The 26,661-nt window shown below is 50.0% G+C and overlaps 2 protein-coding genes across 3 annotated transcripts in view; one reads left to right on the top strand and one right to left on the bottom strand.

Annotated features, from left to right (window-relative positions):
• STOM (stomatin) overlaps positions 1–16,846 on the top strand; it is a 43,904-nt gene extending 27,058 nt beyond the window's left edge. The window contains exons 2-7 of the mRNA XM_077284848.1: positions 9,158–9,261; positions 9,376–9,448; positions 9,900–9,982; positions 12,965–13,168; positions 13,243–13,377; positions 16,332–16,846. Of these exons, the coding sequence (XP_077140963.1) occupies positions 9,158–9,261; positions 9,376–9,448; positions 9,900–9,982; positions 12,965–13,168; positions 13,243–13,377; positions 16,332–16,526 (794 nt within the window). The 3' untranslated portion in view covers positions 16,527–16,846. The remainder of the gene's footprint in view (positions 1–9,157; positions 9,262–9,375; positions 9,449–9,899; positions 9,983–12,964; positions 13,169–13,242; positions 13,378–16,331) is intronic.
• An 851-nt stretch (positions 16,847–17,697) lies between these two features.
• GSN (gelsolin) overlaps positions 17,698–26,661 on the bottom strand; it is a 29,333-nt gene continuing 20,369 nt past the window's right edge. The window contains exons 12-18 of one of the 2 annotated variants that reach the window (XM_077284869.1): positions 20,501–20,515; positions 19,861–20,031; positions 19,579–19,753; positions 18,911–19,032; positions 18,717–18,794; positions 18,562–18,622; positions 17,698–18,031 (exon numbers count right to left, since the gene is read on the bottom strand). In XM_077284869.1, the coding sequence (XP_077140984.1) occupies positions 17,862–18,031; positions 18,562–18,622; positions 18,717–18,794; positions 18,911–19,032; positions 19,579–19,753; positions 19,861–20,031; positions 20,501–20,515 (792 nt within the window). In that variant the 3' untranslated portion in view covers positions 17,698–17,861. The remainder of the gene's footprint in view (positions 18,032–18,561; positions 18,623–18,716; positions 18,795–18,910; positions 19,033–19,578; positions 19,754–19,860; positions 20,032–20,500; positions 20,516–26,661) is intronic. The other variant, XM_077284870.1, reaches the window with a different exon arrangement.

Here is a 26,661-nt window from a genome sequence, read left to right as displayed (position 1 = left end):
CCGTACTGATACATTGTACACCATCGCTGGGGGGGCAGACATGTGACTTCCCGTACTGATACACTGTACACCATCACTGGGGGGGGGGCAGACATGTGACTTCCCGTACTGATACATTGTACACCATCACTGGGGGGGGGGGCAGACATGTGACTTCCCGTACTGATACATTGTACACCATCACTGGGGGGGGCAGACATGTGACTTCCCGTACTGATACATTGTACACCATCGCTGGGGGAGGGCAGACATGTGACTTCCCGTACTGATACATTGTACACCATCGCTGGGGGGGCAGACATGTGACTTCCCGTACTGATACATTGTACACCATCGCTGGGGGGGCAGACATGTGACTTCCCGTACTGATACATTGTACACCATTTCTGGGGGGGCAGACATGTGACTTCCCGTACTGATGCATTGTACACCATCGCTGGGGGGGCAGACATGTGACTTCCCGTACTGATACATTGTACACCATCGCTGGGGGGGGCAGACATGTGACTTCCCGTACTGATACATTGTACACCATCGCTGGGGGGGGCAGACATGTGACTTCCCGTACTGATACATTGTACACCATCACTGGGGGGGGCAGACATGTGACTTCCTGTACTGACACATTGTACACTATCACTGGGGGGGGCAGACATGTGACTTCCCGTACTGATACATTGTACACCATCGCTGGGGGAGGGCAGACATGTGACTTCCCGTACTGATACATTGTACACCATCGCTGGGGGGGCAGACATGTGACTTCCCGTACTGATACATTGTACACCATCGCTGGGGGGGGGCAGACATGTGACTTCCCGTACTGATACACTGTACACCATCACTGGGGGGGGCAGACATGTGACTTCCCGTACTGATACATTGTACAACATCGCCGGGGGAGGCAGACATGTGACTTCCCGTACTGATACATTGTACACCATCGCTGGGGGGGGCAGACATGTGACTTCCCGTACTGATACATTGTACACCATCGCTGGGGGGGCAGACATGTGACTTCCCGTACTGATACACTGTACACCATCACTGGGGGGGGGGGCAGACATGTGACTTCCCGTACTGATACATTGTACACCATCACTGGGGGGGGGGGGCAGACATGTGACTTCCCGTACTGATACATTGTACACCATCGCTGGGGGGGCAGACATGTGACTTCCCATACTGATACATTGTACACCATCGCTGGGGGGGCAGACATGTGACTTCCCGTACTGATACATTGTACACCATCGCTGGGGGGGGGCAGACATGTGACTTCCCGTACTGATACACTGTACACCATCACTGGGGGGGGCAGACATGTGACTTCCCGTACTGATACATTGTACACCATCGCTGGGGGGGGCAGACATGTGACTTCCCGTACTGATACATTGTACACCATCCCTGGGGAGGCAGACATGTGACTTCCCGTACTGATACATTGTACACCATCGCTGGGGGGGGCAGACATGTGACTTCCCGTACTGATACATTGTACACCATCGCTGGGGGGGGGCAGACATGTGACTTCCCGTACTGATACATTGTACACCATCGCTGGGGGGGCAGACATGTGACTTTTCGTACTGATACACTGTACACCATCACTGGGGGGGGCAGACATGTGACTTCCCATACTGATACATTGTACACCATCGCTGGGGGGGCAGACATGTGACTTCCCGTACTGATACATTGTACACCATCGCTGGGGGGGCAGACATGTGACTTCCCGTACTGATGCATTGTACACCATCGCTGGGGGGGGGGGGCAGACATGTGACTTCCCGTACTGATACATTGTACACCATCGCTGGGGGGGGGGGGGGGGGCAGACATGTGACTTCCCATACTGATACATTGTACACCATCGCTGGGGGGGGGGGGGGGCAGACATGTGACTTCCCGTACTGATACACTGTACACCATCACTGGGGGGGCAGACATGTGACTTCCCGTACTGATACATTGTACACCATCGCTGGGGGGGGGCAGACATGTGATTTCCCGTACTGATACATTGTACACCATCGCTGGGGGGGGCAGACATGTGACTTCCCGTACTGATACATTGTACACCATCGCTGGGGGGGCAGACATGTGACTTCCCATACTGATACATTGTACACCATCGCTGGGGGGGCAGACATGTGACTTCCCGTACTGATACATTGTACACCATCGCTGGGGGGGGGGCAGACATGTGACTTCCCGTACTGATACATTGTACACCATCGCTGGGGGGGGCAGACATGTGACTTCCCGTACTGATACATTGTACACCATCGCTGGGGGGGCAGACATGTGACTTCCCGTACTGATACATTGTACACCATCGCTGGGGGGGGCAGACATGTGACTTCCCGTACTGATACATTGTACACCATCCCTGGGGGGGGCAGACATGTGACTTCCCATACTGATACATTGTACACCATCGCTGGGGGGGCAGACATGTGACTTCCCATACTGATACATTGTACACCATCCCTGGGGGGGGCAGACATGTGACTTCCCATACTGATACATTGTACACCATCCCTGGGGGGGGCAGACATGTGACTTCCCGTACTGATACATTGTACACCATCGCTGGGGGGGCAGACATGTGACTTCCCATACTGATACATTGTACACCATCGCTGGGGGGGCAGACATGTGACTTCCCGTACTGATACATTGTACACCATCGCTGGGGGGGGGCAGACATGTGACTTCCCGTACTGATACATTGTACACCATCGCTGGGGGGGGCAGACATGTGACTTCCCGTACTGATACATTGTACACCATCGCTGGGGGGGCAGACATGTGACTTCCCGTACTGATACATTGTACACCATCGCTGGGGGGGGCAGACATGTGACTTCCCGTACTGATACATTGTACACCATCGCTGGGGGGGGGCAGACATGTGACTTCCCGTACTGATACATTGTACACCATCGCTGGGGGGGGCAGACATGTGACTTCCCATACTGATACATTGTACACCATCGCTGGGGGGGGCAGACATGTGACTTCCCGTACTGATACATTGTACACCATCGCTGGGGGGGGCAGACATGTGACTTCCCGTACTGATACATTGTACACCATCGCTGGGGGGGGGCAGACATGTGACTTCCCGTACTGATACATTGTACACCATCGCTGGGGGGGGGGGCAGACATGTGACTTCCCATACTGATACATTGTACACCATCGCTGGGGGGGGCAGACATGTGACTTCCCGTACTGATACATTGTACACCATCGCTGGGGGGGCAGACATGTGACTTCCCGTACCGATACATTGTACACCATCGCTGGGGGGGGGGCAGACATGTGACTTCCCATACTGATACATTGTACACCATCGCTGGGGGGGGCAGACATGTGACTTCCCATACTGATACATTGTACACCATCGCTGGGGGGGGCAGACGTATGACTTCCCATACTGATACATTGTACACCATCGCTGGGGGGGGCAGACATGTGACTTCCCGTACTGATACATTGTACACCATCGCTGGGGGGGCAGACATGTGACTTTTCGTACTGATACACTGTACACCATCACTGGGGGGGGCAGACATGTGACTTCCCATACTGATACATTGTACACCATCGCTGGGGGGGCAGACATGTGACTTCCCATACTGATACATTGTACACCATTTCTGGGGGGGCAGACATGTGACTTCCCGTACTGATACATTGTACACCATCGCTGGGGGGGGCAGACATGTGACTTCCCGTACTGATACATTGTACACCATCGCTGGGGGGGCAGACATGTGACTTCCCATACTGATACATTGTACACCATCGCTGGGGGGGCAGACATGTGACTTCCCGTACTGATACATTGTACACCATCGCTGGGGGGGGGCAGACATGTGACTTCCCGTACTGATACATTGTACACCATCGCTGGGGGGGGGGCAGACATGTGACTTCCCATACTGATACATTGTACACCATCGCTGGGGGGGGCAGACATGTGACTTCCCGTACTGATACATTGTACACCATCACTGGGGGGGCAGACATGTGACTTCCCATACTGATACATTGTACACCATCGCTGGGGGGGCAGACATGTGACTTCCCGTACCGATACATTGTACACCATCGCTGGGGGGGGGGCAGACATGTGACTTCCCATACTGATACATTGTACACCATCGCTGGGGGGGGCAGACATGTGACTTCCCATACTGATACATTGTACACCATCGCTGGGGGGGGCAGACGTATGACTTCCCATACTGATACATTGTACACCATCGCTGGGGGGGGCAGACATGTGACTTCCCATACCGATACATTGTACACATCGCTGGGGGGGCAGACATGTGACTTTTCGTACTGATACACTGTACACCATCACTGGGGGGGGCAGACATGTGACTTCCCATACTGATACATTGTACACCATCGCTGGGGGGGCAGACATGTGACTTCCCATACTGATACATTGTACACCATTTCTGGGGGGGCAGACATGTGACTTCCCGTACTGATACATTGTACACCATCGCTGGGGGGCAGACATGTGACTTCCCGTACCGATACATTGTACACCATCCCTGGGGGGGCAGATATGTGACTTCCCGTACTGATACATTGTACACCATCGCTGGGGGGGGCAGACATGTGACTTCCCGTACTGATACATTGTACACCATTTCTGGGGGGGCAGACATGTGACTTCCCGTACTGATACATTGTACACCATCGCTGGGGGGGCAGACATGTGACTTTTCGTACTGATACACTGTACACCATCACTGGGGGGGGCAGACATGTGACTTCCCATACTGATACATTGTACACCATCGCTGGGGGGGCAGACATGTGACTTCCCATACTGATACATTGTACACCATTTCTGGGGGGGCAGACATGTGACTTCCCGTACTGATGCATTGTACACCATCGCTGGGGGGCAGACATGTGACTTCCCGTACCGATACATTGTACACCATCCCTGGGGGGGCAGATATGTGACTTCCCGTACTGATACATTGTACACCATCGCTGGGGGGGGCAGACATGTGACTTCCCGTACTGATACATTGTACACCATCACTGGGGGGGGCAGACATGTGACTTCCCGTACCGATACATTGTACACCATCACTGGGGGGGGGGGGGCAGATATGTGACTTCCCGTACTGATACATTGTACACCATCGCTGGGGGGGGCAGACATGTGACTTCCCGTACTGATACATTGTACACCATCGCTGGGGGGGCAGACATGTGACTTCCCGTACTGATACATTGTACACCATCGCTGGGGGGGGCAGACATGTGACTTCCCGTACTGATACATTGTACACCATCGCTGGGGGGGGCAGACATGTGACTTCCCGTACTGATACATTGTACACCATCGCTGGGGGGGGGGCAGACATGTGACTTCCCATACTGATACATTGTACACCATCGCTGGGGGGGGGCAGACATGTGACTTCCCGTACTGATACATTGTACACCATCGCTGGGGGGGGCAGACATGTGACTTCCCGTACTGATACATTGTACACCATCGCTGGGGGGGGGCAGACATGTGACTTCCCGTACTGATACATTGTACACCATCGCTGGGGGGGGGGGGCAGACATGTGACTTCCCATACTGATACATTGTACACCATCGCTGGGGGGGGCAGACATGTGACTTCCCGTACTGATACATTGTACACCATCGCTGGGGGGGCAGACATGTGACTTCCCGTACCGATACATTGTACACCATCGCTGGGGGGGGGCAGACATGTGACTTCCCATACTGATACATTGTACACCATCGCTGGGGGGGGCAGACATGTGACTTCCCATACTGATACATTGTACACCATCGCTGGGGGGGGCAGACGTATGACTTCCCATACTGATACATTGTACACCATCGCTGGGGGGGGCAGACATGTGACTTCCCGTACTGATACATTGTACACCATCGCTGGGGGGGCAGACATGTGACTTTTCGTACTGATACACTGTACACCATCACTGGGGGGGGCAGACATGTGACTTCCCATACTGATACATTGTACACCATCGCTGGGGGGGCAGACATGTGACTTCCCATACTGATACATTGTACACCATTTCTGGGGGGGCAGACATGTGACTTCCCGTACTGATACATTGTACACCATCCCTGGGGGGGCAGACATGTGACTTCCCATACTGATACATTGTACACCAACCCTGGGGGGGGCAGACATGTGACTTCCCGTACTGATACATTGTACACCATCGCTGGGGGGCAGACATGTGACTTCCCGTACCGATACATTGTACACCATCCCTGGGGGGGCAGATATGTGACTTCCCGTACTGATACATTGTACACCATCGCTGGGGGGGGCAGACATGTGACTTCCCGTACTGATACATTGTACACCATCACTGGGGGGGGCAGACATGTGACTTCCCGTACTGATACATTGTACACCATCGCTGGGGGGGGCAGACATGTGACTTCCCGTACTGATACATTGTACACCATCGCTGGGGGGGCAGACATGTGACTTCCCATACTGATACATTGTACACCATCGCTGGGGGGGCAGACATGTGACTTCCCGTACTGATACATTGTACACCATCGCTGGGGGGGGGCAGACATGTGACTTCCCGTACTGATACATTGTACACCATCGCTGGGGGGGGCAGACATGTGACTTCCCGTACTGATACATTGTACACCATCACTGGGGGGGGGGCAGACATGTGACTTCCCATACTGATACATTGTACACCATCGCTGGGGGGGGCAGACATGTGACTTCCCATACTGATACATTGTACACCATCGCTGGGGGGGGCAGACGTATGACTTCCCATACTGATACATTGTACACCATCGCTGGGGGGGGCAGACATGTGACTTCCCATACCGATACATTGTACACATCGCTGGGGGGGCAGACATGTGACTTTTCGTACTGATACATTGTACACCATCCCTGGGGGGGGCAGACATGTGACTTCCCATACTGATACATTGTACACCATCGCTGGGGGGGCAGACATGTGACTTCCCATACTGATACATTGTACACCATTTCTGGGGGGGCAGACATGTGACTTCCCGTACTGATACATTGTACACCATCGCTGGGGGGCAGACATGTGACTTCCCGTACCGATACATTGTACACCATCCCTGGGGGGGCAGATATGTGACTTCCCGTACTGATACATTGTACACCATCGCTGGGGGGGGCAGACATGTGACTTCCCGTACTGATACATTGTACACCATTTCTGGGGGGGCAGACATGTGACTTCCCGTACTGATACATTGTACACCATCGCTGGGGGGGCAGACATGTGACTTTTCGTACTGATACACTGTACACCATCACTGGGGGGGGCAGACATGTGACTTCCCATACTGATACATTGTACACCATCGCTGGGGGGGCAGACATGTGACTTCCCATACTGATACATTGTACACCATTTCTGGGGGGGCAGACATGTGACTTCCCGTACTGATGCATTGTACACCATCGCTGGGGGGCAGACATGTGACTTCCCGTACCGATACATTGTACACCATCCCTGGGGGGGCAGATATGTGACTTCCCGTACTGATACATTGTACACCATCGCTGGGGGGGCAGATATGTGACTTCCCGTACTGATACATTGTACACCATCACTGGGGGGGGCAGACATGTGACTTCCCGTACTGATACATTGTACACCATCACTGGGGGGGGCAGACATGTGACTTCCCGTACCGATACATTGTACACCATCGCTGGGGGGGCAGACATGTGACTTCCCATACTGATACATTGTACACCATCGCTGGGGGGGGCAGACGTATGACTTCCCATACTGATACATTGTACACCATCGCTGGGGGGGGCAGACATGTGACTTCCCATACCGATACATTGTACACATCGCTGGGGGGGCAGACATGTGACTTTTCGTACTGATACACTGTACACCATCACTGGGGGGGGCAGACATGTGACTTCCCATACTGATACATTGTACACCATCGCTGGGGGGGCAGACATGTGACTTCCCATACTGATACATTGTACACCATTTCTGGGGGGGCAGACATGTGACTTCCCGTACTGATACATTGTACACCATCGCTGGGGGGCAGACATGTGACTTCCCGTACCGATACATTGTACACCATCCCTGGGGGGGCAGATATGTGACTTCCCGTACTGATACATTGTACACCATCGCTGGGGGGGGCAGACATGTGACTTCCCGTACTGATACATTGTACACCATTTCTGGGGGGGCAGACATGTGACTTCCCGTACTGATACATTGTACACCATCGCTGGGGGGGCAGACATGTGACTTTTCGTACTGATACACTGTACACCATCACTGGGGGGGGCAGACATGTGACTTCCCATACTGATACATTGTACACCATCGCTGGGGGGGCAGACATGTGACTTTTCGTACTGATACACTGTACACCATCACTGGGGGGGGCAGACATGTGACTTCCCATACTGATACATTGTACACCATTTCTGGGGGGGCAGACATGTGACTTCCCGTACTGATGCATTGTACACCATCGCTGGGGGGCAGACATGTGACTTCCCGTACCGATACATTGTACACCATCCCTGGGGGGGCAGATATGTGACTTCCCGTACTGATACATTGTACACCATCGCTGGGGGGGGCAGACATGTGACTTCCCGTACTGATACATTGTACACCATCACTGGGGGGGGCAGACATGTGACTTCCCGTACCGATACATTGTACACCATCACTGGGGGGGGGGGGGGGCAGATATGTGACTTCCCGTACTGATACATTGTACACCATCGCTGGGGGGGGGGGGCAGATATGTGACTTCCCGTACTGATACATTGTACACCATCACTGGGGGGGGCAGACATGTGACTTCCTGGTTCTTCTGTGCAGTCACTCGTCTGTCTACAAAGATCACTGTCGCAGTAAAGGGTCATGTGGGAGGAGTCTCCTTTGCACTAGGGGTGCCTATAGATGTGGAGGCATGGCCTGATTGTTTGCTACAATGTTTCCAGTAATTTTTTTTTATTACAAAGGTTAGAAATGATTTGCTGCTGAGCACAGATCATGTGACGTGGCGGTGACATGACAGATTCTCTACGCTCTTGCAGGAGATCCGGACCCCGGGCTCGGCTGCTGCGGGTGGGTCCTGGTGCTTGTATCCTTCTTCTTCACCATTGTCACATTTCCTGTATCAGTATGGATGTGTATAAAGGTAAGTAGGAGACGCAGCGATGCCCGGACCTGTCTGTGAGGGATGTGGTGGCACCTGGCCATGCCCATCACTAACTACATCGCTCCTCTGATGTCTTGGCTCTTCTCATTCCAGATTGTGAAGGAATACGAGCGGGCGATCATCTTCAGGCTGGGGCGTATCCTGCGCGGAGGAGCAAAGGGACCAGGTCAGGTTCTGCACAGTGTCCTGTACACAGGACTGCTGCAGCCCCATGTAAACAAAACAGGAAATTCCTGATCAACATCATGCCCTCCCCCATTATCAATATCTCTGCTAGCAGTCAGAGAACAGAAACCTTTGTTCACATCTGCAGGCTGTAGTTGTATACAGACACACACTTCTGACTGCTGCAGCTATGTTACAATGGATCAGCTCAGGATGGGTCTTCGCCTCCTACTGTTAGAAACTTTTCACAGTATGCAGATAATGGGAGTCGCCAAGATGAAATTAATCCACAGCAGATCAGTTATAATTAGTCACAAGATCCCATTCATAGCAGACAGCGCAGGGCCTACACTGTCCAGGACCCCTCACTGCACTGAGCGTGCATTACAATATCCGCTGCCCTGAGGTTACCTATAATCACTGCCCTCACTGACCATGTGACTCCTCTGCAGGTCTCTTCTTTGTCTTGCCCTGTACCGACAGCTTCATCAAGGTGGATATGAGGACCATCTCATTCGATATCCCACCCCAAGAGGTAGGAAAGCCAGCAAAAAACTGGGCTGCAGGGCTGGTGACTGCGGGCCAGAGGAGGCTGGGCTGTCGGGCCAGTAACTGCAGGGCTGTGAGGCCAGAGGAGGCTGTACTGCAGTGTCGGTAACTGCGGGCCAGAGGAGGCTGGGTTGTGGGGCCTGAGGAGGTTGGGCTGTGGGGCCAGAGGAGGCTGGGCTGTGGGGCCAGTAACCGCAGGGCTGTGGGGCCAGAGGAGGCTGGGCTGCAGGGCTGGTGACTGCGGGCCAGAGGAGGCTGGGTTGTGGGGCCAGAGGAGGCTGGGCTGTCGGGCCAGTAACTGCAGGGCTGTGGGGCCAGAGGATGGCTAGGCTGCAGTGTCGGTAACTGCGGGGCCAGAGGAGGCTGGGCTGCAGGGCTTGTGACTACCAGGCTTCAAAGCCAGCAGAGACTGAGCAACAGAGACGGTGTCTACTCTGCAGGGCCTGAGGATACGGAGCTGCGGAGCTGGAGACTGTAGGGCTACAGTTGTGGAACAGGCTGGGCTGTGGGGCCGGTGCATACAGTTAGGGTATGTGTCCACGTTCAGGTTTGCTTCAGGCTTTGGTCAGGATTTTATGCAGGTAAAATCCTGACCAAAAATGCACCTGTGGTCACTGGCAGGTCACCTGCGGTGTTCCTGCGTGTATTGCTCATTGTAGCAACATGCTGCGTTCTGAAAAAACGCACCGCATGTGCGTTTTTGCGGGAAAAACGCATGCGTTTTTTAATGCACAGTGGAGACGGGATTTCATTAAATCCCCTCCACTATGCTATAACATCTGGACGCTGCGTTTTTGACGCTGCGGCTCAGCGCTGCGTCAAAAACGCAGCGTTTCCTGAACGTGGACACATACCTTAGATGAGGCTGGGCTGCAGAGTTGATTGCAGCAAGCCCAGAGGAGGCTGGGCTGAGCAGCAGGGCCAGTGAGTGCACGACCAGAGGAAGCTGGGTGGCAAAACCAGTAGCTGCAGCACTAGAGGAGAATGAGCTGCAGAGCTGGTGACTGTGGGGCTATAGTGATGGAACCGCCTGGGCTGAGGGTCCAATGACTGCAGGGCTAGAGGAGGCTGGGCTTCAGGGCCTCTTACCATGGGGCTCAATGGCCAGAGGAGGCTGGGCAGCAGGGCCAGTGACTGGACAGCTGCATGGTCAAGACAAGGTATTTTTGTGTTCTATGCAGATTAGGCAAATCTGATGCTAGAGTACTTGTGAACCTGCTAGTGATCACTTGACAAAGGAGCGAAACGCTCTGCTGGTTGGTCCGGTCTTTAGAACGTTTATGGTCCCTTTTGATCCAGCTGTTTCTACAATACTATGGCCAATCCGATGGTTGGGTGCAGATTTGACATCACTTTATCAGAAGCACATTGGTTACACCGGTGATGTGCTGCCGAGTAACAGGACTCAAAGCTGCAGAAAGGCATCGCAGCCAAGAAACAAGTGTGACCATTTGTCAGATGTTTAGCCGGGGGATAGTTTGGCAGCCATCATTGCTTCCTGTAAAGGGGCCAATATGTTGGTATACTGTATAAACCCCATCGGGGACAAGGTCAGGACTTGACTTTTATGTGCTGAACTCACATCTGTTTTCACCATCGTATCATAGATCAGACATTTTTTGCAGCTCTACAGCGATCAGCTAAACCCACTATTCCGGAATTGTAACTTATTGTTGCTGCGTGAAGTTGAAATAAACATATTTGGTGAAACGTCCGATCTCTTTTTTTTTTCTTTTTGTTTAGAGGTTAGAAGGGACTAGAAAGGTAAGCGAGAACCCGGAGCTTTCCGGACGTGACGACAGCAACTGCTTGTCTGTAATTTCTCTATTTTTAGTGGGGGAAAATAAGTTGTGAGGGGGCACAATTATTACTTTATTAGTTCCCTTTTAAAAAGTAAAAAATAATAAAGTAAAAAAATATTTACACATCAGAGGAACGGAGCAGATACCACCCAACATTTCGGGTATGTGCACACGATGCGGAAAATGCTGCGAGTCCGCAGCAGTTTCCCATGATTTTACTATACAATGTAAACCTTTGGGAAACAAAACGCTGTGCACATGCTGCGGAAAAAAAACGTGCGGAAACGCAGCAGTTTACATTCCGCAACATGTCACTTCTTTCTGCGGATTCCGCAGCAGTTTTACAGCTGCTCCTATAGAAAACCGCAGTTGTAAAACCGCAGTGAAATCCGCGATAAATCTGCAGCAAAAAGTAGCGTTTTTGCCCTGCAGATTTATCAAATCCACTGCGAAAAAATCTGCAGTGGACTAATATACGTGTGCACATACCCTTACTGCAGTCGGAAGGCGATGACACCATGTTTCACTGCAAATGTCAGCAGCTGCTCCCCCTAGTGGTTAAAAGTATGTAAAAAAATTATTTCAAAGTGTTTTCTACCATTAAAAATTAATTGTAAAACAATAAACAAAAATGTTAATGATACATTCCATTCACGTGCTGACAAATGCCCTGTTCAGTTCTTGACAACCACTATAATGCTGTCCCCACCCTGGGCCAAGGTCAGTGAAGAAAAAGTTCATAGTTGTAGTAACTCCCGGGCGGGCAGGGAATAGGAGCGTGAAGCTGCAATGCATGATGGACCAGCACTGGCGGCCTCAGCGCTCACCAAGGGGCGGTAACAGCCTGTAATGGTCTGCTGATTGTCTGGGTCCAAGCAGCTCGGTGCTGAGCAGTCACTGTGCCCTTAGGTGTCAGTGACTGCCCGCCTGCCGAACACTGGGGTGGGGCATAATGATGCATTATTATGAGTGAGCCCCTTCCCCTGGGATGTTGTTTCGCCCTCCATGCAGGTATAGAGAAGTTGGCATGGTCAGGGCACCCAGCAGAGGAAAGCATGACAGTGCCCATACCCTGCCTGCGAGTACATGTCCTGCCTGCCAGTAGGGCAGAATTGAGAGAAATACACTGGTGTCAGGATCTTTACATTTCTCCCGTGTTTTCTCAGATCCTCACGAAAGACTCGGTGACTGTCAGCGTGGACGGTGTGGTGTACTATCGGGTCCAGAATGCCACCCTAGCCGTAGCCAATATCACCAACGCTGATTCTGCCACTCGCCTCCTGGCGCAGACCACCCTGAGGAACGTGCTGGGAACCAAGAACCTATCCCAGATCCTGTCCGACCGGGAGGAGATTGCACATAGCATGCAGGTAAGGGGCGCTGCCACTACAAGCTCGGCCTGTGACCACAACCCTGCCTGACACCCGGCATCCTCTCCCTCCAGTCCACGCTGGACGTTGCCACAGATGACTGGGGTATCAAGGTGGAGCGTGTGGAGATCAAAGACGTCAAGTTACCTGTCCAGCTGCAGAGGGCGATGGCGGCAGAAGCAGAGGCTGCCCGAGAGGCCAGGGCCAAGGTATGTACTCAGCAGCAGCACAGAGTGTTCCAGGTGATAATGTCTGATGTCCCTCCACATATTTCAGCACACAAGTAGTTCCAGACTCATCAAGTGGATGGGGCCCAACCACCAGCCATGATGGTGGTGATAGTCAGACCCCAGAGACCACAACTCTCATCATTTAATCCCTCATCAGATATTGCCCACAATCACATCCCTCCTCCGTACAACACGTCCTATAAAGGGGAGGACAGTGATGGACCCGACCCACATTATCTGCCCCAAGAGTTTCCCGCTTCTCTCCCCATCCCCCACATCACATGACGCTACAGTATCCAGGCTGCTGCTCGTGGCACCTGTCTATTTCCAGCCTCGGGCATTGTCCCAGTACATACCAGTCCTTACTGGGAAGCTGCAGGATTAGCAGAGGCAACAGCTTCCAGACAGTGAGCAGATCTGGCAAAGTACACAAGCCGGAAATGTCCAATGCCTGTTTCTACAGTTTAACCCTTCTCCCGCCTCTGGGAAAGTCATGGAGCTACACCCTGGAAACACCCAGTGCCTCTGCAAGAGATGACCCTCTATACCACGCTGCGCACAGATCAATCACACTCCTGATTGACTGCCAAAATATCACAGGGATTTTATAATCACTACTTAATACGGACGAAAGTGAGAAAACTAGATCAGGATTCAAAATCTTCATCAATTCACATTCTGCCTGCAGCCACCACTAGGGGGAGCTCCCTGTAGACAGATACATAATACAATGCCTGCAACCACCACTTAGGTGAAGCTCTCTGTATACAGACACATGATGAGACCCTATCTGCAGCCACCACTAGGTGGCACTCTCTGTAGACAGAGATACATAATATAATGCCTGAAGCTACCACTAGGTGGAACTCTCTGAAGACAAAGACACAATGTCACACAGTGTAGGAAATACTAAGTGCAACACGAAGGGATAAGGGGAAGGGAAGCCAAAACTAGGGAGAGTGGAGACCCCTAGGCAGATCTAACATCACCCTGTCTTGCCCTAAACATCCCTATGTAGATTCCACACCTATCGCCGAGCAGGATACCTAACCCCTGCCTGACCCTGGCAATAAGCCCTGCATAGGGAAGGACAGAAGTACTAGTCGATCCCCACAATCTCTAAAGACAGATGGGATACACAAACAAGGGGAACTCAGAAACACAGACGTCCTCCAAACACCAAAGAGGAAGATAGCCGACAGCTATAGCTCCAAGCCTCAGAGAAATGGAAATTGCTCCTGCACCTCCCAGGTCCAGGTGTGTCACCTAGAGGCTGGGGAAACCTGACACTGGGTCCTAGAGATAGAAGGACCAGGAAGAAGTCCCCAAAGCAAACTGCTGAGACCTTCTGCAGTCAGATGCAGAGCAACGATTTGCAGCGTCGGACACATCCGGGACACACAAAGAGATCCTCCCTGCAGCCACCACTAGGTGCCGCTCTTTCTAGACAGGTACATAATATAATGACTACAGAAACTAAAAAAATAAAGGGCACACTAAAATCCCACATCCTAGATATCACTGAATGAACTATGCCAGTTACAAATCTTTATTTATTACATAATGGAAAGCATTGAGAAAAATAAAACATAAAAATTCTCAATGTAAATCAAAATTAATATTCCATGGAGGTCTGTATTTAGAATGATACTCAAAATCAAAGTGGAAAATCAAGTTACTGGCTGATCCAACTTCAGTGGAAATGCCTCAACACAAGGAAATGATGCTCAGTAGTGTGTGTGGCCTCCACGTGCCTATATGATTTACTTACAACACCTGGGCATGGTCCTGATGAGGCGGCGGATGTTCTCCTGAGGGATCTGCTCCCAGACCTATATTAAAGCATCAGTCAACCCCTGGACAGTCTGTGGTGCATCATGGAATTGGTAGATGAAACAAGACAATGTCCCAGATGTGCTCAATTGGATTCAGGTCTGGGTAACAGGCAGGCCAGTCCATAGCATCAATGCCTTCATCATGCAAAAACTGCTGAGCCACATTGCCATGCATCAGACAGAACCCAAGGCCCAGTGCACCTGCATTTGGTCTCACAATGGGTCTGAGAATCTCATTCCTGTACCTAATGGCAGCCGGGGTACTTCTGGCAAGCACATGGAGGGCTGTGCAGCCTTCCAAAGAAATTACTCCCCACACCATTACTGACCCACTGCCAAATCGGTCATGCTGGAGGATTTTCACGTTTTCCACAGCGTCTTCAGACAGTCACATGTTCAGTGTGAACCTATCATCAGTGAAGAGCATAGGGCACCAATGTCAAATCTGTCAATTACCCTGCACAGTGTTGGGCTGTAAGAGCAACACCCACTTGTGGACGTCAGGCCCTCATACACCCTTAACTGTTTCTGACAGTTTGAGCAGACAAATGAATGCTAGTGGCCTGCTGGGGGTCAGTTTGCATGGCTCTGACACTGTTCCTCCTTGCACAAAGCAGTTAGCAGTCCTGCTGCTGGGTTGTTGCCCTCCTACGGCCCCTCCATGTCTCCTGGTGTACTGCCCTGTAAATTGTGCTTACAGACATACCTTTCTTGCCACAGCTCGCATTGATGTGCCATCCTGGATGAGCTGCACTACGCAAGGGTTGTAGACATGTACCTCTAGGGATGAGAGCAATGACAACATGAAAAAGTAACCAAAACAACAACTAAAAAGGATGAGAACAGAAAAAGAGTCTGGTCACCATGTGCAGAACCACTCTTTTATAGGGGGTGTCTTGCTAATGGTCTATCATTTCTACCTGTTGTCTGATTCATTTTCACAATAGCAGGAGAAATTGATTCACATTCGGTGTTGCTTCTTAACTGGACAGGATTTCACAGAACTGTTCCCTTTACTTTTGAGCTGTGTATGAATAATCAGCCCTTTACACCTAGATATGGCCGTGCATTAACCCAATAACATACACCTCTTCACAGGTAATCGCCGCAGAAGGTGAAATGAATGCGTCTCGTGCACTGAAAGAAGCCTCCATAGTGATTACAGAATCCCCAGCTGCGCTGCAGTTACGTTACCTTCAGACGCTGACCACCATCGCTGCGGAGAAGAACTCCACCATTGTCTTCCCTCTCCCCATTGACATGCTGCATGGAATGCTCGCCGGCCGCAAGTAACACATCAGTACGTCATGTGGGAGGAGAGACACCGCAGCAGCAAAAATTAATTCTATACAATGTAGCCATTTACTCAGATGACTCTGCGGTGCTGGTTGTCCCATGATGCTCAGGGGCTGGGTGCACTTACTTACAGGGAACCCCCGCACAGCACCTGCAGCCTTCCTGTAGACACCACACAATGCCGTGTCTTTCCTTATCTTTGCTGCTTAGTTGTAATTTATGCGTTTTCTACTTTTCACTATAATTCTGTGAATTGCGCTGAACTTGTCATATTTTATATATTGTGTCTAATAAATGAAGATTTCTACATGTGGAAATGAGTCCGATAAGAAATAATAGACTAGCTCAGCATCAATTTTATCTTATAGCTGGAGCTGCAACCCCAACACTGCTGACTTTACAGTAAAGTGAACCTGTCAGCAAAATCCTGCCAAGTTAAACTATAGACACTGGCATGTTGCTGCTGTTATACTGATTAAAATGATACCTGGTGTAAGAAATCTGTCTTGTGGTTCTTGTGTAGTGTTAGAAGTTTGCAGCTAGCAATTGCCTACAGTCCCACCCCGAAGCATGGGCATGAGTCTTATCTTCCTGCTCTAGGCCAGAGAAATCAAGGAGAGACATGCCCACAGGCCGCCCCGCAGCAGTGTCTCTATGATGAGGAACATGTTTGTGCCTCGGGGTGGCCTGTGGGCATGTCTCTCCTCGGTTTCTCTGGCCTAGAGCAGGAAGATAAAGAGTGTGCCTACAGTCCCGCCCCAGAGCACGGACATCTCATTAGCTGAAAACTTCTAACACTGATTACACAACAAGCACAAGACAGATTTCTTCACCCCAGGTATCATTTTAATCAGTGTAACAGCAGCAACATGACAATGCCGGTAGTTTACTGAGCACAATCCTGCTGACAGGTTCACATTAAATGTCTGGTTAGAGCTCACTGAGGAAAGGCTTACATTACTGGGATCTTTCAGAGCTGCAGTCACTATTCTGCTGTAACATTGGGTCTTAACCTAGTCACCTCCAGAGCTGCGGTTACTATGTTGCTGTTACATAATGTCTTATTATGAGTGCAGATCTCGCTATGAGCGGAGCAGGGGCAGCAGTTTCAGTAGGAGACGTGTTACATTGGACATTTGTGCCGCCCACAGAACATTTTGGCACAGGATCCAGTTGAAGCTTTTATTGCTTTTAAATATTGAAAAACTATTGTAGGTTCCATATGTTTGGTGACTGCACAGCGAGAGAGGGGTGGAGAGGGGTCAGTCTCTAGTAAGGGAGTTGGGGATTTCAGGCAGTGAAGGCACAAAGGTCACAGAGAACTAGTCCAGGTCACATGTTCAGCTCCGCCAGCGCCTTCTCCAGAGGGTCCACCGCCCAGAAGTCATTGTCCCAGCCCAGGAACCAGCCAGTGAAGGTGGGGGGCTCGAATCCCTGCTTGATCACAGCCACAGGGGTCCTCCTGTCTCTGCCAGATGGATCTGTCTCTATGTATTTAGAAGCTGAAAAACAGAAGTGGCCGAAGGTGAGATGATGACCCACATTATTTAAGCAACCTTGGTCTGCAGACCCCGTACAGCAGTGTTTCTCAACTCCAGTCCTCAAGACCCCACAACAGGTCATGTTTTCAGGATTTCCTTAGTATTGCACAGGTGATAATTTCATCACCTGCTCAAGAATTAATTCCATCGCCTATGCAATACTAAGGAAATCCTGAAAACATGACCTGTTATGGGGTATTGAGGACTGGAGTTGAGAAACACTGCCATACAGAGAACACCCTGGAGCAACGCTCAGAGGACCCTGTACAGAGAATGCCTTGGAGCAACGCTCAGAGGACCCCATACAGAGTATCCCCTGTAGAAACTAATTACAGACCACCATACAGAGAACACCCTGGAGCAATGCTCAGAGGACCCTGTACAGAGAATGCCTTGGAGCAACGCTCAGAGGACCCCATACAGAGAACGCCTTGGAGCAACACGCTGCAGACCCCCATACAGAGAATATCCTGAATATCCCCACTTGTTACCTGAGGACTGCGCTTCCTTCTTCTCTTCCTCTTGGGCTTCATTTCCAATCCAGACAAACACCTGAAAACACAGAAGAGAAGTTGATTGTACAGAACTGCTGCTCTCTGGTTTCTGCTCCTTCTGGGGTTAGGAGCTCCTGGCTGTCGGGTTATACCTGGTCCCAGGTGTCCAGCAGCATCACGTCATCGGTGGCCAGATCGTCCTGTGTGATCTCACCCGGAACCTCCTCAATCTACAGAATGTAGCGAAAAATTAGACTGGGGGAATGGCAACAGCGAGATAAATTGGGGTAGGGAGGGGGCACAGGTGTCACGGTTGGTGGGAGGAGACTGAGAGGCAGCCACTTACAATAAATCTGCCAGTCTTGTTGGAGCAGGCAAAGAGGCGGGGAGGGTGGGCGTTCAGCTTGTCCTTCAGCCTGGCGGAGGTGCGGTATGCAGCCTTCCCACCCAGCGCTGCCCAGAAGTCATCTGCAACGTGAGCAAAAGTAGGAGTCACATGACCACTGCACCAATGAATTGCAGGAAAAGGTAAAATGTAACTTTAATTGGAAGCGAAACATGGAGACGACGGGTGGAATTCCAGAGCTGAAGGCGATCCAACCACCAGGAGGAGCTCTGCCCAATAGACAAATCACCACTGATCTGACCGCCGCACCAGAAGCACAATTCATTGAGATCCGCAAATGTGCCACATCCTGAGCCCAAAGAGGATTTACAGTGATGTCAAGGCACAGCATCAATGTCCTCCTCCGCTTGTGAAGAGGTGAGGATGCAGCTGGAGGGGTGGGCTTTGGTGAGATCTCAGTTTTGTGTCACAAGACAACATGGAGGTCACCTCGTCAGAAGACAGACAGCACATCCGCCATAGCAATGCACTCAGCTGGAAACAGACGCTGTGGCCGTGGGACCAGAACTGATCATAATGATTTGGAAGAGACACTCACCCCACAATCCCCTCTTCCCGGCCAGGCGAGTGTTATCGCTTACCCCATAGTCCCCTGTTTGGTTTCTTACCAGTTTCTCTTCCTTCTGCAATCTCTGAGCCGGAGATCCCGAGGACAGTTAATAATTCTCGGGCCCCCTGCTTCTCTGCATTGCTGGAGCCTTGTCCCACCCACAGGAATGCAGCGGTCGGTGTCTTCAGGACAAACGCGTCATTGGAGTTCAGATTGTCAGCAGAGGCTTCCACCTATGAAAGACAAGCGGGGCGCCAGTCACAGGAAGCAGGAGACGCGGGGCCCCGATCACAGGAGGAGAACCAGGGCCACACAGGCTGCTACAATAGATATGCCTTACCTCCACGGCTCTAGAGAAGCCCGCAGATGATGCCCGCACTTGGAAGAGACGTACATCCGCGTCTAGGCTCTGTCCGCCTTCTCTGGAGGTTCCGCCCTTATAGACGATCAGTGGTTTCCCACCAAACAAGCTGAGGAGATGGGCCGGCTCCTTGCCCTGCACCACGCGCACCTGTCACACAAGACTATTCAAATTACACTCTAGCCGCATCACTGGGGAAACCCACCAGCCGGCCCTCGCATCTCCAGGTGACGTCACTAGATGGGCACACAGTGGGGTGGGGAAGGGGGGAGCATTTGACAAGTGCAGCTTATGACCACACTCCATGCACGGGGGGTGGGGACATACAAATTATGCACCAGTACCATACACATTACCCAAAATGCTCCACACAAAACCATCAGGAATCACTGATACAGTGTAATGTAAGCACTGTGACCAACACAGTAATGGGTGCCACCTCAAATCACAAAGGTCATTAGGGTTCAGGATATATGGTCGCCGTCAGGAGAGGGATAAGTAATACACTAAGCCGCAGACCCTGTAATCAGAAGCCACTCATTGCAGTACATGGGGGCACATATCAGCCCAACAGCACAGAAAGGGTGTCCCCAGCATAACATGCAGCACACCCATGTACCTGACTCCTGGGCCCCTGCACAGAGAGAAGAGTGAAGGCTTCAATACTTAAAAGAGGCACCAAGGTCAACTCTCACTGCACAGAGCAGCAACAGTTGCAGCACAGACCTGCACATACAATCTGTATGCCAAGAGCTCCCCCCTCTAAGGCTGCTTTCATACACCAGTTTTTTTGCCATCGGTCACAATAATTCGAATCTTGAAAAAAACGGATCAGTCGCAGATTGTGAAAAACTGATGCGACGGATCCGACTAGCTGATCCAGCTAATTGGATCCCCAAAAAAATAAAAAATCGAAGCATGCTCAGTTAAAAAAACATCATTTGACGGATCAGGCGCCATAAGGTTCCATTGTAGCAAACAATGGACAGCGACGGATCAGTCGCTGTCCGTTTTTTCGATGGACACAATAAAAGTTGCTATGTCCGTTTTTTTCCGGTCGCCGGAAAACCAATTTTCGACGGATCCAGAAAAAAACAGATGAAACGTGAGACCATCCGTCGCAATCAGTCGCTAATACAAGTCTATGAGAAAACTGATCCGGCGGCAACTTTTGAAGGATCCGTTTTTGGTTTTTTTTTTCAGAATTCGCCAGATTGTGACTGCAAAAAACTGATGTGTGAAAGCAGCCCAATAGTGACTGTATACACACAGCTGTATGCAAGAAGCCCCCTCCAGTGGTGACTATGTACACACATGGCAGTATGTGAGGAGCCCCCTCGAATGGTGACTGCATATTACACTCACCTGTAAGTGAATGGCTCCCTCTAGTGGTGAATGAATGAATACACACATCTGTATGCGAGGATCTCCCTCTAGTGGTGACTGTACATACACTGTGTTCCAAATTATTATGCAAATAATATTTCCTCATATTTTCTCTAAATTACCTATCTGAATTGCAGTCATTGTTATTTTCCAGTCATCTACTATTCTAGTATAATTGCAATGTTTTGGAACAAACTGCCTATGAAAACAGTATCTTTTTTAAAAAAAATAAACACTCAAAATGCATGTTCCAAATTATTATGCCCAGCAGAGTTTAACCTTTTTTTTTTTTATTTTGAACAAAAAAAATGGTCAATTGTGAAGTCATAAGCATTATCAGCTTATTACAAAATGAAATCAAACAGTTTTCAAGTGAAAACTTTATTCTAGGTGATGTTACATTTGCACATAGGACCCCTTGTTCGAAAGAAGCTTCTGAACTCTCTCGCCCATTGAATTTGTCAGTTTTTGGATGGTTGCTGCTTCAATTGTTTTGCATGTGGACAGAATAGCCTCCCAGAGCTGTTGCTTAGATGTGAACTGCCTCCCGCCATCATAGACCCTCCTTTTGATGATGCTCCAGAGGTTCTCAATGGGGTTGAGGTCAGGGGATCTTCCACACCACAAGTTTGTCCTCTTTTATGCCCATAGCATCTGCATCTTGTTTTTCTGGGGACGTTGGAGGCACCAGCAGCTTCAAAAACATGTCTGCTGCTATGACAAGGCATTTTTGCAGCTGCTCTTTTAACCTTACGCAATTGCCTGTTGGAAAGAGTCCTCAATTTTTCCTTATCAGCACGCACACGTGTGTGCTGGGAATCCGCTACATACTTCTTGATTTCATCGTGATCATCGCACAGTGTCTTGGCAATGTTGATTGTAGTCATGCCTTGACCTTAATACTCCACAATTTGTTGCTTCTCAGCAGCCGACACATCCTTTTTCTTTCCCATTTTGGCAAAAAATGTAGGCTGCTTAATAATGTGGAACAGCCTTCTTAAGTAGTCTTGCCTTTATTTGGACACACCTGCCAAACTAATTTGCATAGGTATCTGCAATTGCTTTCAGTGATATAAAGAGCCCTGACACACATCACCATCAATGAGTTTAAATGACAAACAAAAAAATTCTAACCTTATCACTCCTAAACTCTTTGTGCATAATAATTTGGAACACAGTGTACACATCTGTACGTGAGGAGCCCCCTATAGTGGTGACTGTGTATGCCCACTTCTCTATGTGAGGTGTCCCTCTAGTGACTGCGTATGTGTATGTTATTTTTTATTATTATAGCACCATTTATTCCATGGTGCTTTAGATGTCAAGAGGGGTGTACATAATGAAAACAAGTACAGTAATATTAAACAATACAAGTCATGACTGGTACAGGAGGAGAAAGGACCCTGCCCGTGAGGGCTCACAGTCTACAAGGGATGGGTGAGGATACAACAGGTGAGGGTAGAGCTGGTCGTGTAGCGGTTTGGTGGATCGGTGGTTACTGCAGGTTGTAGGCTTGTCGGAAGAGGTGGGTCTTCAGGTTCTTTTTGAAGGTTTCGATGGTAGGCGAGAGTCTGATATGTTGTGGTAGAGAGTTCCAGAGTAGGGGAGATGCGCAAGAGAAATCATGTATGTGATTGTGGGAACAGGAGAAGGAGATCTTGTGAGGAACGGAGGTTGCGTGCAGGAAAGTACCAGGAGACGAGGTCACAGATGTATGGAGGACACAGGTTGTGGATGGCTTTATGTCATGGTTAGGGTTTTGAACTGGAGTCTTTGGGTAATGGGGAGACAGTGCAGAGGGGAGAGGCCGGGGAATAGTGGGGGGACAGGTGGATTAGTCGGGCAGCTGAGTTTAGAATAGATTGGAGGGGTTCGAGGGGAGGCCACAGAGCAGGGGGTTACAGTAGTCAAGGGGGAGGTGATGAGGGCATGCACTGGGGTTTTAGCAGATTCTTGTTTAGGAATGTATGGATCCGGGAAAGCATTAAGCTACTTACGGGTAGCTGCGTTTTTCGGAGGCCCATGACAGCACTACGAGAGAGGGGATCCGCCCTTCAGGAACAGGAAACCTACAGAGATACAAAAGGGCGGCACCTCTCCCTATGCATCAGTTGTATATTAGAGCCTGAGAGGACTACCGCGGTTAGTAGCACACAAATATTATATACAGTTTATATACAAAACTAATCCAATACAAATACCACACGTGAGATCTATATATATCTCATTATATACATTATAGGAAGTGCAACCCCCCGTGAATAGGGAGGGAACTAAGGGTGCTGTCATGGGCCTCCGAAAAACGCAGCTACCCGTAAGTAGCTTAATGCTTTATTCGGACTCCCATGACAGCACTACGAGAGAATTACAGAGATGTAAAACTACCTTAGGGAGGGACTATAGCCTGCAGCACCCTTAACCCGAAGGTGAGATCAGAGGAGCACCCCAAGTCCAACCGATAGTGCTTGAAAAAGGTGGAAGGGGACGACCACGTAGCTGCCTTACATATCTGGTCGATTGATACTCCAGATCTTTCCGCCCAGGATGTAGCCATGGCCCTGGTGGAATGCGCCCTCAGATTCTGCGGAGCCGGACCTCCACCTGCAGTATAAGCCAGAGAGATAGCCTCCCTAATCCACTTCGCTAGTGTGAACTTCGAAACTCTAAGCCCTTTCCTAGGACCTTGGAAGGATAAAAATAACGCATCCTCTCTCTTCCAAGCGTTAGTGACTGTGATGTATTCTAACAGGCATCTCCTAACATCTAATGTATGGAGTAGTTCTTCTTTGGCGTTAGAGGGGTTAGGGAGAAATGATGGTAACACTATCTCCTGTGATCTGTGAAAATGTGAGGCGACTTTTGGCAAATAGGCGGGGTCCGGTTTTAGGACTACTCTGTCCTGTAAAAACTCTGTATATGGGGAGAGTCTAGAGAGCGCTTGAATGTCCCCTACTCTACGAGCAGATGTTATCGCTACCAAGAACGCTGTCTTGAGGGACAATAATTTAATTGAAGCAGAATGTAAGGGCTCAAACGGTTCTCTAGTCAAGGCTGACAGGACTAGGTTGAGATCCCAAGGTACCGACCTGTTCTTGTGTATAGGTCTAGCTCTACTAGAAGCTTTTATAAACCTTGATACCCAATAGTTATTAGCAACGTTACAAGAAAACAGGGCCCCCAGGGTTGAGACTTGTACTTTTAGTGTACTCGTGGATAGGTTTAACTCTAACCCTTTCTGCAGGAATTCTAAAATTTGGTTAATTGGTAACCCTTCTTCAATTCTGAAATCTGAAGAGGCCAAGAACTTCCTCCAGGTTCTAGAGTAGATCTTTGTTGTTATATTTTTTCTACTCTTCATAAGGGTATCAATTAAGTTTGGGGAAAAACCTCTGTTTTTTAATAATGACCTCTCAAACACCATGCCGTCAAATGGAGCCCCTTCACCTGCGGATGGGTGATCGGACCTTGATGGAGTAAATTGGGAATGTCTGGAAGTACCCAGGGGTCTTCCACCGACATGGTCCTGAGCCACGCGAACCAAGCTCTCTTGGGCCAGAAAGGGGCGACCAGTATGACCCTTGCTCGGTCCTCCCTTATTTTCCTGACCACAAGAGGTAATAGGCCCAGCGGGGGAAACGCATAAGCCAAACGGAAGTCCCATTTGATCAGGAAGGCGTCCACTGCCAACGGATTCTCCCTGGGATTCAGAGAACAGAATTTTTTTGTTTTTCTGTTGTCCCTGGTGGCAAACAGGTCCACGTCTGGATGACCCCACATGTGGACAATCTGACCGAAGATGTCTCTGTTCAGGGACCATTCCCCTTGTTTTAACGTGTTGCGGCTTAGAAAGTCCGCTTTTATGTTTTCTTTCCCTTTTAAATGTAGAGCAGTTAAAGATAGTAAATTGCTCTCTGCTGTCTGGAGAAGGCGGTCTGCTACTTCCATCAGAGATTCGGAGTGTGTTCCACCCTGGTGGTTTACGTAGGCTACTGCCACCTGGTTGTCGGAGAGGATCTTGACATGGTGACCCTGTAGATACACGAGGAGTTTTTTAACTGCTAGCTCAATAGCCATTAACTCTCTCTGATTGGAGGAAGCTGATGTTTGAGGGTCCCATAGCCCTTGAACTACGATGTCACCCATGTGCGCCCCCCATCCCGTAGGGCTGGCGTCAGTTGTTATTACACGAGTCACATGTGTCACCCAGGGAACACCTGCCGACAGATTGCCTTCTCCTAGCCACCATCTGAGAGATGTAAGTACTACTGGACTTAACGTCACCTGACCCTGCAAGGACCCCTGTAAGGCTCTATCATTGTCCAGAACCTCAAACTGTAAAGGTCTGGTATGGAATTGGGCCCAACGGACGGCAGGAATGCACGAAGTTAGGGATCCTAACAGTGACATAGCCTGTCTAAGGGTCATGGATGGTTTATTAATCGCCTTCAACACCTGTTGTTGAATGTGGAGTAATTTATCAGGCGGCAAACAGCATTGTTGGGTCTCTGAATTTAATAACAGTCCGAGGAATCTCTGAATTTTTAGGGGCTGTAAACGGGATTTGTCATAATTTATAATCCAGCCCAGATGTTCTAGTTTGGCTATGGCTGTCATTGCTTGCGAAAGGCAATGATCTGCTGAATTCCCCACAATAAGGAAATCATCCAGATAAGGTATTATGAGGATATCGGATTCTCGCAAATATGCCATAACCTCAGCGACTACCTTGGTAAATACCCTAGGAGCTGCAGAAATGCCGAAGGGAAGGGCTCGATATTGAAAACGACGAACAATTCCCTCTATAGACACCGCCACCCTCAGGAACCTCTGGAAGTTCTCATGGATAGGAACATGATAGTATGCGTCCTTAAGATCTACAACTACCATAAAGCAGTGTTTGAACAACATCTTTATTGTAGTACTGATAGACTCCATTTTGAAGGTTTTATTAACCAGGAATTCATTAAGAGATTTAAGATTAATGATGGTCCTAAATGACTTATCTGGTTTTTGAATCAGAAATAGAGGAGAGTAGAACCCTCTTCCTCTTTCTGAATCTGGGATCTCAATCAGCACCTTTTTAAGACATAAATTGGTGACTTCAGCTTCCAAAGCCGTTTGTTCAATAGAGGAGGAACGTAAGGGGGTTAATTTGAACTTATCCTGAGGCCAATGGTCAAACTCCAGTCTCAGGCCGTCTGATACAATGCCTCGGACCCAGTCACTATTAGTGATGTCAGACCATGCGGAAGAGAAGACTGCCAATCTCCCTCCCACAGGGATTGCTAGTCATTGGTCTGACTTTTTACGTTCTTTTGAGGAACGGCGGAACATATAGCCCGTACCTCTCTTGCGTCTATCCTCCCATCTGAAATTATCTCTCGAGGGTGAGGA

This window comes from Ranitomeya variabilis, chromosome 2 (genome assembly GCF_051348905.1).
Source record: "Ranitomeya variabilis isolate aRanVar5 chromosome 2, aRanVar5.hap1, whole genome shotgun sequence".
NCBI classification, from domain to species: domain Eukaryota; kingdom Metazoa; phylum Chordata; class Amphibia; order Anura; family Dendrobatidae; genus Ranitomeya; species Ranitomeya variabilis.
The sequence above is the reverse complement of the archived record's forward strand: the minus strand, read 5'-3'. Positions and strand labels throughout refer to the sequence as shown.